This window comes from Amphiura filiformis, chromosome 1, assembly GCF_039555335.1.
Source record: "Amphiura filiformis chromosome 1, Afil_fr2py, whole genome shotgun sequence".
Classification (NCBI taxonomy): Eukaryota; Metazoa; Echinodermata; class Ophiuroidea; order Amphilepidida; family Amphiuridae; genus Amphiura; species Amphiura filiformis.
This window is the reverse complement of record NC_092628.1, coordinates 5,291,692-5,305,955: the sequence shown is the minus strand read 5'-3', so window position 1 is coordinate 5,305,955 and position 14,264 is coordinate 5,291,692. Positions and strand designations below refer to the sequence as shown.

General features: G+C 34.8%; 1 protein-coding gene across 5 annotated transcripts in view; it reads left to right on the top strand.

The window, feature by feature from the left end:
- Positions 1–11,977, top strand: part of LOC140150972 (ERO1-like protein alpha) — a 74,564-nt gene extending 62,587 nt beyond the window's left edge. For 2 of the 5 annotated variants that reach the window (XM_072174522.1, XM_072173528.1), the window contains exons 7-14: positions 632–690; positions 2,212–2,229; positions 6,732–6,824; positions 7,777–7,959; positions 8,393–8,523; positions 9,004–9,090; positions 9,905–10,008; positions 10,782–11,323. In XM_072174522.1, the coding sequence (XP_072030623.1) occupies positions 632–690; positions 2,212–2,229; positions 6,732–6,824; positions 7,777–7,959; positions 8,393–8,523; positions 9,004–9,090; positions 9,905–10,008; positions 10,782–10,890 (784 nt within the window). In that variant the 3' untranslated portion in view covers positions 10,891–11,323. Of the gene's footprint in view, positions 1–631; positions 691–2,211; positions 2,230–6,731; positions 6,825–7,776; positions 7,960–8,392; positions 8,524–9,003; positions 9,091–9,904; positions 10,009–10,781; positions 11,324–11,505 lie in introns of those variants that run through there. The other 3 variants (XM_072175271.1, XM_072176065.1, XR_011858998.1) reach the window with 2 other exon arrangements.
- Positions 11,978–14,264: the final 2,287 nt, after the last annotated feature.

Below are 14,264 nucleotides of genomic sequence, written 5' to 3'. Positions count from 1 at the left end.
ATTGGGGTATAGGAAAAGGTGGAGGCGTTACATTTTTTCATTTTATTCGGGACGTTTTGTCCCAGATCTCAAGAATGGAGAGGGGTACTGAGCTAGTTTTGGTCTCATTTTGTTGCTAATTTATCTAGCTAAAATTGTGGAAAGTAAAAACTTCACACTGTATATACTTTTTGAGATATTGCAATTCAAACGATGCAGAGTCAGGGGTGGAGGTGCCTACGGTTGAGGTGCCTACGGTTGAGGCATGTGTTAAAGTATAGGGAATATTGATTTTTCATGCCTCCTGAATTTATTTTTTACTGCAACTTTGTAACCCAGCAAGGTATTGAGATGGATTATGTACCATTGTTTTGGTATTGATGTCTAGTTTACAATTTGACCAGTTTTACTCCAAGCTAGGTTAATTTGTTGTAAGTGTGCTGCATTCTGTGTCATGGGTTCTAGACTTTTGCAAAAATGTTTGCCCAAAATATTTTACAATTAGGTTTTAAAAACGTATTTATGATCTTTATATAACTTGACATTTTAATGTAATTGTGATAGCTGGGTATATAAGTTAAGTTCAGTTTAGATCATAATCAATAGTTTAACTAATTTTGATTTTGATTTCCTGTCTTGATGTTGTTTACAGACCTGATCCCAACACAACAGGTTACCAATCACTACTCACAAACAAGAATGTTAACAAAGGTAAAGTATGATACATCTTTCATAATGTTCCAAAAACTAAATGTAAAGTGTACAACTGTACAGGCCTGTACAGGCCTGTAGGGCTTGTAGGGGGTGCAGATATTCCAAATGCAGGCCTTTTCAATTGAAATCTTCATTCTGGTTAAAGCAAACCTTCAGCCCCTCTATAATTGATTTTTGACAAATTTTTATGATTTGGGGTATATGTTGACATTTTTGGCCCAATTTAACAGGCTTGATATAACAGCATGCTGGATGCTGTACGAAGATGAAATTGATAAAAGACAATCTATATATTAAAAAATAAAAAGAATGCTCTTGAAGAGAATACAATATGTTCTATAAGCTATAGTTGAAGCCAATTGTGATCTACAACAAGCTATAGTCTAAAAGTAGGGTTATAACAAGTAGTTAGTGACTGGAATGATTAGTACATGCATGCCAACAATTCCAAGATGTAACTGATGGAGTAGAAATTGTACATGAACTTTCTCATCTACCGTAAAAACTCGATAGTTAGCATATGTGCCTCTATCAAGCGCTTTTAATCATGCAAACATGAAGAGCCCCATCCACAAAAGTGTAAATGGTTTTGAGCAAATCATCGATACACATATATGAACAAGTAAACCTGCAAATGTGTGTCTCAATCCCATTAGCTCGGTTGGTAAAGCGCCGGACTTTGGCACAATTTCATGCTTTCAAATCTGCTTGATAGTAAACACATTCATGCTAACTATCTAGTTTTTTACGGTATTGCATGCAATCCATAACTCTACTCCCAATATGGTATATTGATAATCAGCAAAAGTCCACTCAGGCTATGCTTAGGCTGGGAGTAAATACCTGGGAATCAAGTCCCGCTCGAAAATTGTGATAGCCGGTTACAAAAACCAGCTGCTGGATACCAAAAAGTCATTATTTAATATATTTTGGCTTGGTTCTCTAATATAAGCAATTCCCTGTTCAAACTTTGTGTGAAAAGTTCAAAGGCACCAATGAGTTCTGAACTTGGTCCTCGGCCACAAAATCCAATTACAAGAGGTCAGGGTTCAATTCCTGGGATGTCAAATAGTATGATTAAAAGCTGTTGATTACAGGAAGGATTTTCTAGTTATATATTTTCATAAATATCAATGATACTCACAGTACTCTTTCAGTCTTTGGAGAAAATCCAAATTTTGCATTCCACTTTGATCCCTGGTGTATAGATACGTGCGTGTACTAGCCCGGTAAATGACATAGGGTACCCAGGCACAAAATTACGTTAGAATAGAAAAAGGCTCAAAATCTTTGAGCTACATTTCTTTCACAACATGCATAGCGCAAGTGTACTTTTGCCGATCAGCAATATATATATTAGCTACTCCTAAATTTGACCAATGCTGAACCGACCCCAAAATAACCATAAATAGATGTAAAGAATATTCTAGATATATTATTTATCTGTAAAGCATCAAGTTGATTTATTTTTTTCCGTATTTTTTTTTTTTCCTTCAATGTTTCTGATCCTTTATACAGGGTCTCTATACCTCCAAGGTAAAAATAAGCGGTCACCTTTATTATAGATGATATCAGTGGATTGTCTCAATAATTTGTTCTCACTTTTCTCCTCTTACGTGTGTCTCACAATTTTTCTATATAATCAACTTTTTCTCGTCACTGAATTTAACTTTTATCATTTTTTATCTTTAACCGGATTATGAATTCTTTATATAGCGACAGTAAAATATTTTAGCTTTTTATCAGCAGGCAGTGACAATAAAACATTTTATATTTCTGCCTTTTTAAAGGTTTTTTATGCATCAGTATTTTATGAAACATATGGTTCTGATCTGTCTGCTAATTTATTTAGTATTATTTATTCATTATTTATTCATTATTTATTCAGGAAATTCCATTGATGTGAATGTATGGTCTCCCTACAGGAAGACCTGCCTGAACAAGATTTTGTTTTTAAATTTTCATAAATTTGTTGATTGTTTACCATATAAAAATCCTGTCATTTTAAAATAATTTTTCATTCAAATTTTGATCAAAATTTGGCTTGAAAATACATATTTTTGTGATTTTGCTTAAAATTTTTAGAGCTATGATACTCTTTTGTTTTCTCTTTGTGATTTGTTCTTTGACTTTCACTTTTGACTATGGCATATTTTGTTCACTTTGTTTTGCATATATTGTATATAGGGGCAGTATTTATTGTGCAAGTTTGATTTACACATTTTGAACTTTAGTTTTGTTTCATGAATTTGTGATTACAACCTGATCTATTTTACTTTTTTACAAGTGGCAATATTTCACATCCTATCCCGGATGTACGAGGATAGGATGTGAAATATTTCCACTCGTAAAAAAGTAAGTTCAGTAAATCAGATTGTAATCTTAAATTCATAGTTATTATTTCCTGGATGAACGATAATCTTCACAATCGTATTTAGTTTGTTTTGTGTTGGTTTTTATACTAAGTTGGATGGTGCTTAGTCAAGTATATAGGCTAGATTTTATCAACTGGGATAGTTTAGCATATGGCTTTTGTTTGTGCTTTTTAGAGATTATAAAGGTATCACATTATATTGTGCATTGTTTTACTAAGATTGTAATGTGACTTCATAATTTGGTAACTGATTTTGTTTTGTTTTGTGTGGTGGGTAGGCTTACTGAAACAAAAGATATTAATGGTAGTATTATTTGTAAGTAGATAGGCTTTCTCATTGGGAATTCATAATAAGTTAAGGTATTTCTACGAGTACACAGTCGGGTTATCACAGTACCTGTGCAGCTGGTCAATGTGTATGTGGTCAAGCTTTCGTCAGATGCGTCTATGACTTCATCAGTCCTGATGAAGTTATAGACATCTGATGAAAGTTTTATCACTCACAGGAACCAGCTGCACAGGTACTGTGATAATTGACAGCATCTATTGAAGATGAAAACAATGTTATGTCTTTCACTCAAGTCTTTTATTTGATAGGGCCAGTATATCTCTGTATTGGGCTACTCTATTTGAAATCCATACACCCTCTGACATGACCTTAGTCTCCATTAGAGGTTTAAATTTCAAGTGGAGTCATTCAGGTGACTCCAATTGAAATGCACACTCTCTTTGTGGGAGATTAAGGTTGTGTCTTCCATGGGGGGTAGATTTCAACTGGACTAATTGGGCTAATCCAGTTAAAATCCATACATGACCTTAATCTTCTGCACAGGGAGTGTGAATTTCATTTTTTTATCGCAATAGTTCTATTTGAAATATACACTCCCTGTGTGGGAGATTAAAGTCATATATTCCATAGGGAGTGTATGGATTTCAACTGAAGTAACCCATTTTGTGTGTGTTTTCCACCATCATAATGTAATCATAGATTTTCAACACAGGGATGGTCTACTAGGGTATATCTTTTGAAGCCGTCTTGCTTTTTTCTCACCAACACAAATGGTGAGATGGTCTTCAATACAATCATAAAATCAATAATATTATTAAAACACAGATTGACAACTACTACACTGTCATCCTCAAAAAATATACACCACAACCCTAATGTGGTTAATGGGCATCTCCTCTAGTTGCATCACTAACAATTTAATTCCTTTTGCCATGGCTGAGGTTAACTTTTCTTTTGACTCACACAAGGAAAAAGGTTCAATAACATTCTTCTACCATATGTTGGTTAACTGTATGGCACATACTTTGGTTACAGAAAGCATGTTCATCTTATTGGCTTTACAAGTTACATCCTTTTATTATGAGAGGATCATTGAAGAAAGTTGAGCAAAGTTATGGCATCAGGAAGTAAGATGTTAGTAATAGTAAAGTAAATTTAAGATACTCCTATTTTACCATTTTAGGGCTGACCTGATCAGGGCTAGTCTGAGGGATTTTGGAGCTATCCACCTATACTGTGTCTGGTCTCAAGTTGAGAGTAATGCCATGTTAGATTTTGTAGCGGCAGACATGGCATTACTCTTACCTTGAGATGAGACAGTAAGTCTAGTTTGTGGATGTTTGAATAGACCACTTTGTCACTTTTAAAATATGACCTTCATCATTCAAATTCTTATAATTTTGCCTGCATAACTAAGTCACAGTAGATCCATGAGGTATCAAAATGAACTGGATAGGATATTGCATTTATTGAAAAAATAAGTTGACCAAATATTTTTTTAATTTTAGAATGACGGGTTCTTCTCCAAGTGTAAAGATACTTTTCATGTATAATACTATATAATTGTAAATTTAAACTTATGATCTCAACACAAAATTAAGAGGCGTACCTCAAATTTTCGGTCACAACTTTGACCTTCATCTGAGACTGGCAACCCAAGTTTGGGATCAGTGACCTTTTGGACACTTGGATTGCCAGTCTCCAGATGAAGGTCAAAGTTGTGACAGAAAATTTGAGGTACGTCTTAATTTTGTGTTGAGATCATAAGTTTAAATTTACAATTATGAAGTCTACCAACACAGATGAACTTTCATGCTAGTATAATACTATAGTATGGAATGAAAAATAACCAGTATGGGATGCGTTCTTGTATACATGTATCACTGGCAGAAAAAATACATAAGACGTCAGACTCTACAGGGTGTCCCTGAAAGAACTGTAGTTGAGAATTTTTAGTATTCTAATGCACGAATCTAACATACCTGAATACATAAAGCATTTGCATAAATAAAACAGCTTCCATAATTGTGAAAAATTACCATTTTGTGTGTGAAATATTAGATTTACGAAAATATCTCATTTTCAATCCATGCTACATTATTCCGATATCAATCAGTGATCTGTACGGTATCTGCAGTACTAAGCACTAGAGCATACCATGAGGCGTCTATTGTCATGATTGTTCATAACTAGACCTACATAATAGTTCATATTTTACTCTATGGAATGGATTCAAAATGGGGTATAATTTTAAAATTTTTATAATTCAATAATGGAACCTCTTGATCAATTGTCAAAATTGGGAAATAGGTGTTTTGATTCCCCAAATAGCTGTTTTTTAAAAAATACCCAAAAGTTTGTGACAGTACTATTCTTACATGGATACCCTGTTATACTGGGCTCTTGGAATGATAATTTTTCAACATACCAAAATTGTTGAAAATGACCTTGTAGAATTTTAGAAAATAAAAATGAAAAAATGATAATGGAATAAAGCCTCTTAGAATATTGCAGTATCCAGATTGTATATACTTTGGTCATGAGTTGTGTTTGTGATGGTATAGCACTTTGATGCACAGCATTTGTATGTGTGCATGTCTAGGTCTGTCAAGTTCACACAAATTTGATAATTGAAGAGATTGATATGACTTATTGAGATGTTTATAGGTCTCCAAGCAAATGTGACACGATCAAGGGGAATGAGTCGGATGTCGCTAATATTGATTTTGAGATAATATTGGCAAAGAAAGTGTTAAAATTCTTTTGTTTTATATTGTTTTCAGTAATTGATAAATTGATGTTACTTCACAAAGAAAAGTCATATCAACATTGGGTTTTCAGTTTCTGAAAGCTCTAAATGTCTTCTTTAAAACATATGTAAAACTCATTTTCGACTAGGGTCGACATGTGACTCATTCCCCTTGATCATGTCACAAATGTTGGTCTGAATTTGTATGAATGTATACAATGTAATTGAATGCAATGGTTTGACTTTGAGTTGTAGGCCTAAATGGTACTAATTATTCAACATAATAATTTGTCTTCTATTTATTTTATTTATTTTCTTTATTATTACACTTTATACTTTGAGCATGAAATTTGTTTAAGCCACAACTACAAGCAATTGAAAGTAGATGTTTCTGAATAATATGTAAATTATAATTTTTACTCTCTCCTAGCTTTTGTGCATAAATAATTTTAAAACTTATCTAAACATTTTACAACAAGTAGGAAAAATAAATAAGTGTGAATTGTCTTCTATCTTTTTCTCAGTAACAAAGTTATAGAATATTGTGTTAAATCACAGACTACCAGAATGGTCATGTACATGTAATAGTTTATATTAATTCAGTGTTTACTTTGTTTACATTGCAGGATTGTGTTTAGAAAAGCGTGTGTTTTATAGACTGGTATCTGGACTGCATAGCAGCATCAACATTCATCTTTGTGCAGATTACTTGTTATCAGGTAGGATTGTGTTAAATGGCATTCATAACCTCATTAATATACGCGATACATGCGATCCAATCATTTTTATTTATTTGGCAGAACGCAAACGCTGAACGCGGTCACTAATAAACAACAGTGGACCTCCACACCATCGGCGTAAATATTAGTAACCTCCGCGCGCCGTGTTGTGCGTCAAACAAATAACGAGAGCGCTGGTCGCAGTATTTGGATTGCGCTCTACCATATTTGCACAGATTGTGATTCACACTTTTGTTATTGGTCATCCTGTTTTAGCCTGATCGATTTTTGGAAAGGCAAAAGGTAAAAATTGTTTGTTATTTTGTAAAGTGAAGAGATGAAAGTGACGGTTATGAATGAGGTTAATAACTTTGCATCGGTAATATGTCGGGCATTGTGAAAAATCTAAACATTTTTCTTTGGACCTCGGAATCGGGATATTTCGGTTCCAAAGGCAAAATGTTTAGATTTTTCACAATGCCCTCCAAATAACCGATGCGCAGTTATTAATCTCTAACTAACAATCATCTTGTCTATTTTGTAATGACAAAAATTCTATAGACTGATATCCACAGCAACATCGAAGAACATATCTTTGTGATATGGCATTTATTTTTGCTATTCTTATTATCAACTAAACCTGAATAGTTGCTAACCAAAAAAATTGGTAAATTAAAAGTTGGTATTTTATGAGAAGAAAGAGTATTTAATTCAAACACATGTATGAAACTTGTTAAAGGTGTCAATCCAGGAGAATGTAAGACCCTCCTTGTTCAAATCAAAACTAATCTAGTTTTCAAATTCAGTACAAGTAGGTAATGGGGCAAATAATTGCTTGCTATAATTAACTGAAAATGATTTACAGGAGTTTTATGATATACGATATGTATGTTTAGTGTTTTTTGATATGATATAAATATGGTGCCTTTAAGCTACTTGTGTTTCTTTGTAGATGATCCATTTGGAGGGGAGACATGGGGACCCAACATAGAGGAGTTCAAGAGACGCTTTGATCCAGTCACATCTGATGGAGAGGGACCAGTGAGACTCAAGAATCTCTACTTCACATATCTTGTAGTACTACGTGCAATAGCCAAAGCGGCACCAATACTGGAGAAAGAAGCATTTTATACAGGTATGTATACTGAGTGATAAGACACTCAAATTGTACTTGTAAGCCGACATTTTTTCAGTTCCCTGTAGCATTTTATTTGTCCATTAGGATGCCAAGTGGGTGGGGGAGGTTTGGGACAAAGAGAGGTAACACCCTTCTTTTTTCAAAACTGATATACATGTATAGGTATGATTCTCTATACACAGAACCAATTGCATAACGTCCCCTCCGAAATCAAGAGTAATCTAGTGGTTCATTTACCCATTCTAATTAGAAGTCTTGAATTTAATCTACGATGTCAATTTAATTCAGACTTCTTTTCCTAGTCAATACCACAATTAGTTACCACCACCCGGAATTAAACCCAGGACCTCTTGATACCAGAAATGAGTACTCTGACCACTAGGCTACTTACTCCCAGTTAATATTAGTTGGACATTTGATTTTGTTTCAGGGAACAATGAGAGTGATAAAGATGTGAAGAAAGGAATAGTTGAATTACTCGGTGTGGTTAAATCCTTCAATAATCACTTCAATGAAAGCCTGATGTTCCAAGGAAACCCAGAGGAAGCCAGTCAACTCAAAGTAAGTAATTGGGATATCTATAGCTACTACTGCTTGGGTTGGTCTTATATTATTGCTCAGAAGTACGAAGTAAATAGACCTCGGAAACTGGAGGTACATGTATGAGAATAATTATTTCAGTGCAATGCGTGTGTAAATGCTTCTTTGGCATGCTAACTGCTGCTCTTTATGCATCACATTTGTTAACACGCAGTGCGTGTGAAGCAAAGCATCGACCCCTGATGCCACAGATTTGGTTTGTACTTCTAGTTTGAAGCAGTATAAGTGGAACAAGTTATTTGATGAAGTAGAGGTGTTGTACAGAAATGTGCAACGTACATGTATCATTCTTGGCAGAGCTTAAGATCATGAAGTACGACATCAAGTACAGAGTAATTCCCATACCATACCAACACTGAACCTAGTAATGAATATATCACAACCTCAGCAACTATGCCGTTATGCTCTTATACTCATGTACAATCTCTTTTCTGTTGACAGGAGGAATTCCGTAGTCATTTCTGGAACATTTCACGTATAATGGATTGTGTAGGATGTGACAAATGTAAATTATGGGGCAAACTGCAGGTGAGTCTGTCTGTCTGTCCATCAGCAATTGGTTAAATGCATCCAAAGCTTACAAGGAATCTTTACATTGGTTAGGACCTGTTAAATTTGAAAGTTTGTCAGAAAGCTCCTGTGATGTGTGAGTCAGTCCGTCAGCAATTTGTTAAATGCATCCAAAGCTTACAAGTAATCTTTACTTTGGTTAGGCCCTGTTAAATTTAAAAGTGTTTCAGAAAGCTCCTGTGATGTTCATAATCTAATGCGGAATATTCACATACATGTGCTTCATTCAAACATTGGGTGTTATACATACATAAAGTTGGCATGAAAGTTGGATTGAAATCACTGGGGAAAGAATCATTTGGGCATTGAGTTGCAGTGGCTGTACAGTTCCTATTTCTATCACAGAATAACAACTTGAATCTGCATGGACAATGTCTTATTTAAATTCATAATTTGTGCCCATCCACCACAAACTGGTCGTAAAGTTGGTATTTTCCATTTTGAGATACAATCAAAAGCAGTATATGGATTTCTATGTAAAATATGATAGGAATGTGACCTTTGATGAACCATAACTTAACTTCCAGATGTCCTATGAAGCTGGTTGAGGTGTCATTTTAAAGCTGAAAGTGCACTCTTTCACAATCTGCAATAAACAGAAAATGACCTAGGGCCGACTTTACTACCACTTCGTGGTGGATGGTCACATTTTTAAAATAATGAAGTACATGTACTGTAAGGAGCCCACAACAAACAATGTCATCTTGATGAAAGGATCCGTTGTTGCAGGAGCACTTTCTATTAATGGAAATTTTCTGTGCACTTTTTACAGATTCAAGGCCTTGGTACAGCACTGAAGATACTCTTCACCAGTGAGAAACATACTTTAAGACTGAGTAGGCAGGAGGTGGTACCACTGCTAGTAGGTTTTAGCAAGTAAGTACTCCCAGTTTTAGACTTTCAACAATAACTAAAAGGAAAAAGCACAGTGATTTATAGTGCGCTATGCACAGGCACAACACACAGGGACAACTCCTGGACGTTTATCCACAAGCCTCGGCACACTTTACTACTGTGTATTTTCCCATAAATGCCCCATGTGGTGTACCCCTTATGTGATTATGAACAACCTTATGGAGATAGTTTTCCTTTTGGAGGCACAAAACAATGCTCCATATGGAAAAATGCACCACATGGCATTGGAAATTGCTGTAAATTGAAATGTTGCCATTTGAATTTTGATGTCAGTATATGCGCCACACCGATATGCACATCGTTTAGCGAACATACTTACTGCGCATTGCAAGTCGGCGCGACATCAAATGATGATATGTTGGGTATACTTGCAAAGACTTATGTGATTTACCTAAATAAATGGTTAATTGATTGTAACAATAAAGTAAAGGTCTTCAGGAGATCTTCCCTGTGGAGATGTTGGGTGTTTTATGGTGTGTGATCCTATTAGGTATGCCTTGTGGAGCCAATCATGGGTTCAGGTACAACCTTATGGGAAAAATTTTGTTCCAAAAGGAAAAATTTTAGAATGGCATAGTGTTATTGTTAGTATTAAATCTGCAAGTGTGATATCAATAGCAACATTTTATGGAGAATTTTAGCAACATGCTTAACATTTTACAAATCTATTAAAAATTGACTGTTTAATTTGTGTGCTTAATATTTTTGTTTTTGTTTGTGTACTTGCATTTTAGGTTATCAAACAGTATTGCACAGGTGGAGAATTTCCAGCAGTGGATAGCAAAAGATTCGGTGGATCCGTCAACAGTTCATAAAAAGCCAAAGGGAAGCCCATTTGTATGACCATAGGCCTATGGTGTGACGCACTCATGTGGAAACCTACATAAATGCACACACATAATTAATGCATACCAAAACACACCACATCCATACATACATAAACACCACCACTATCAAGAATGTAATGAATATTGCGAACAACATGGTTGTGAATTCCATTTTATTTACAAGGCAAGACTCTTCTTTGGTTTACTCTAACCATGGTACCTCTGAGTTAAACTTTGAAGCCAAATACCTTGTGTGACTGCAAGTTTGGCAGTGAGCGGTCTGATTGTGCCTCCTTTACACACGAGCATAATTGTTATATAATGTGACTGTGATAACAGCACACGCTTTTTTAGGCTACACAACCTAAAATAGGCAGAGATGTCCCTACCAAATTTGAAGCGATACAAGGTATAGTAGGAAGGTACCTATGATAGGTGCCAACCCGGGTGCCAACCCGGGTGCCAACTATTATAGCTACTACACTACTCAAAGAAATTAAAGGATCAGACATTTTTCAAAATCAGCATTAAACCTTGTAAATCAGATGAGTGTCATTTCATTCAGTAATGTTTAGGGCACATTTTGCACTACCAAGCAATACAAGGTATAGCAGGAATGTACCTATGATAGGTGCCAACCCGGGTGCCAACTATTATAGCTACTACACTACTCAAAGAAATTCAAGGATCTGACTTACAATGTATTTATTGACATTTTTCAAAATCAGCATTAAACCTTATAAATCAGATGAGTGTCATTTCATTCAGTATGTTTTAGGCACATTTTGCACTACCAAGTACTGATATCCCATTGAAAGAGGAGTCTTGACCATGTACTATATTAAAAGTTTCCTTTGAATGAACAAATTAGAGCAGTAGGCGATCTAAGGACAAAATGTGGTCCGGCAAAAATATATCGGAAATACCAACCAATCATGCAGAAATCAAATAGTGTACGCAGATGTTTGTCATGCTGTGTTCATTCAAATGAAATCTTACAGTAAATGTATGATGTGATGTGATCCAGGAAAGGGTGTTACATATTAGGAGAAATAAGTTTGTCTCAGAAACTGTCAAACATTTGGGTGTTTGTTTGTTTTTGGGGGGGGCTATGCATTAAACAGGATTTCTTCTTTGGTATTTTTGACCCATTTTTAAATATTTTTTTGCCGCTTTGAGGCCAAATTGTTGATTTAAAAAGACCCAACTTTTTACACAAAAAGGCGAGTGTGTAGGGCTATGTAGCAAATCCAATTTTACATACCCATGTGTGCACGTCTCTGAGACAAACTTTTTTTTTTTTGGCCTTGATTAATTGGACAAATCAGTGCACAGGCTGAGATGTTGATGTGTCTAAGAATCAATATTTTGTGACAAATAAATAACACATTATTACAGCAAATTTGTCCCACCAATGTTGTAAAATATTAAGTAACATAAATGCAGTGACCTGCAAAATGAATGAATCATTTTTAGACCACAAAAAGAAAATTGTTTTATTGGCGTAACCCGACCGACCCTAAAATTAGGCCCAACCCAAGAGGTTTTTTTTTTATTTTCTTGCAAAAAAAAAATGAATAAATAAATTAATTAATTGATTAAATTAAAAAAAGAAGGCCTTTATCAAATGCAATTTACAGCTTTAAAAGTAAAAAAATTATATGTTACGCCAATCAAACAATTTTCTTTTTGTGGCCTTATGCTACACATTCATGTTGGAATACCCCGGGGCAATGCATTTTTCCAAAAAGGGTGGCGTTTATTATCAAAATCAGCGACGAACTTCATTAGAATCATTCACTTCCGGGTTCAAATTCAAGATGGCGGCGCTCACAGAACTGCATGGAACATGATATTTTTGCAGTAAAGACAAAGAAATTACATCCATTAAGCGCATCATCAAACAAGAATCTGATGGAATAAGTGAAATTCTACTATAATTAGGCAATGAACTGGAAGTTTGAGTCATAGTAGGTTTTGTCCATACAAATTAGTGATCATCACTGATATGACATGACTGATGCAAGTTTTAAGCTTACTCGCACGATATGGCATGGAATGTTTTGCATTTTGGGAGAGCGTTTACTACAAACAATACAGAATAAAGTATGCAGAATACTCTGGTTCTAGTGGAAACTGCATATTTTTTCCAACATTTTTTATCTTAATAGTGATCACATCACATCTTACTTTACTTATGATTCATAATTAACTTATATGTACAGTAGTTCTAAAAGAACTAATTTATGTCCGGCTGTTTTTCATAATTTGATGCAATATGTTTTGTTTAAATACCGTAACGAGTAGCCTAATGGCACACATGAGCTCATTTCATTTGCCTTAGGAAGATAAATTTTACGTACAAATAGAGAGCTCCCTCCACTGAAAATTTCAACAAGAATTCAGGGTTCATGCCCTCTCTTATGGGATTTTTATGTGAGGGTACTTTCAGATTGTGCCTAAAATTGTAGTTATGTCAAGGGAGCCCCTATGTGCCATTAGGCAAATCTTTACTGTATTTTGATGCTTTTCTAAAAAAGTGTAGTTGTTTCTTGAATTAGTTATCAAAGGTTTGAGAGCTTTAAGGTTGCATTAGATCTTTGTGTAGATCTTTTCAAAATCAGTATAGGGTGTAATTTCGGTGCTATTGGAATATTCACACACAAAATTTATTTCATGCCACAATTGATAACTTTGTTTGGATTTGTACAACAGTGAAAGAAATACATCAGTTTGAAGTCCAAAGCTGTCAGCAATTGATTGCAAATTTGTGTGAGCTTCTGGTATTTTGTTTCTGAAGCTAAATATTCTTTACTTTTTAGTATTATTATTATGTGTAGCAAAGAGCAGCTGTAATTGCTTTTAAGTGATCCCGATTAGAGAAAAACTTTTGCATGATGTGGAGTATAATTTGGTTCACCTCAAGTTTGGTAGTGACGTAGGTGCGTATTTTGCTCACTGCAGTATCGAATCGTGTGTGTTAAGTTCAACATGCTGAGTATCCACGCATGCGCTCGTACAGGGGCAGATTGTCAGCACACTTGCGGCGCAACCGTGAAAAAGCATTAACGTCACTACCGAACTTGATGTATTATTAATGTAGTATTAGTATTCCTTGGTTAACTATTGAACAATTTTATTGCTCCTTTTTTGCCAAAGTAATGGTGAACATAATGTTTTCCGACTCATAAGGCAATAGAAACAAATTAGTTTGATCTTTCGATCGACCATCGAATGCTTGGTCGACCCTTATTATTTATGAAATCAATTAATATTCTATTGTTAATTGTGATAAAATAGTAATTTGTGCCTCCAGGGAAATTGACCAATATAAATTTAGATTTAATTCTGATTAATTAGCTAATAGTTCATGACTAACAAGCATCGAAG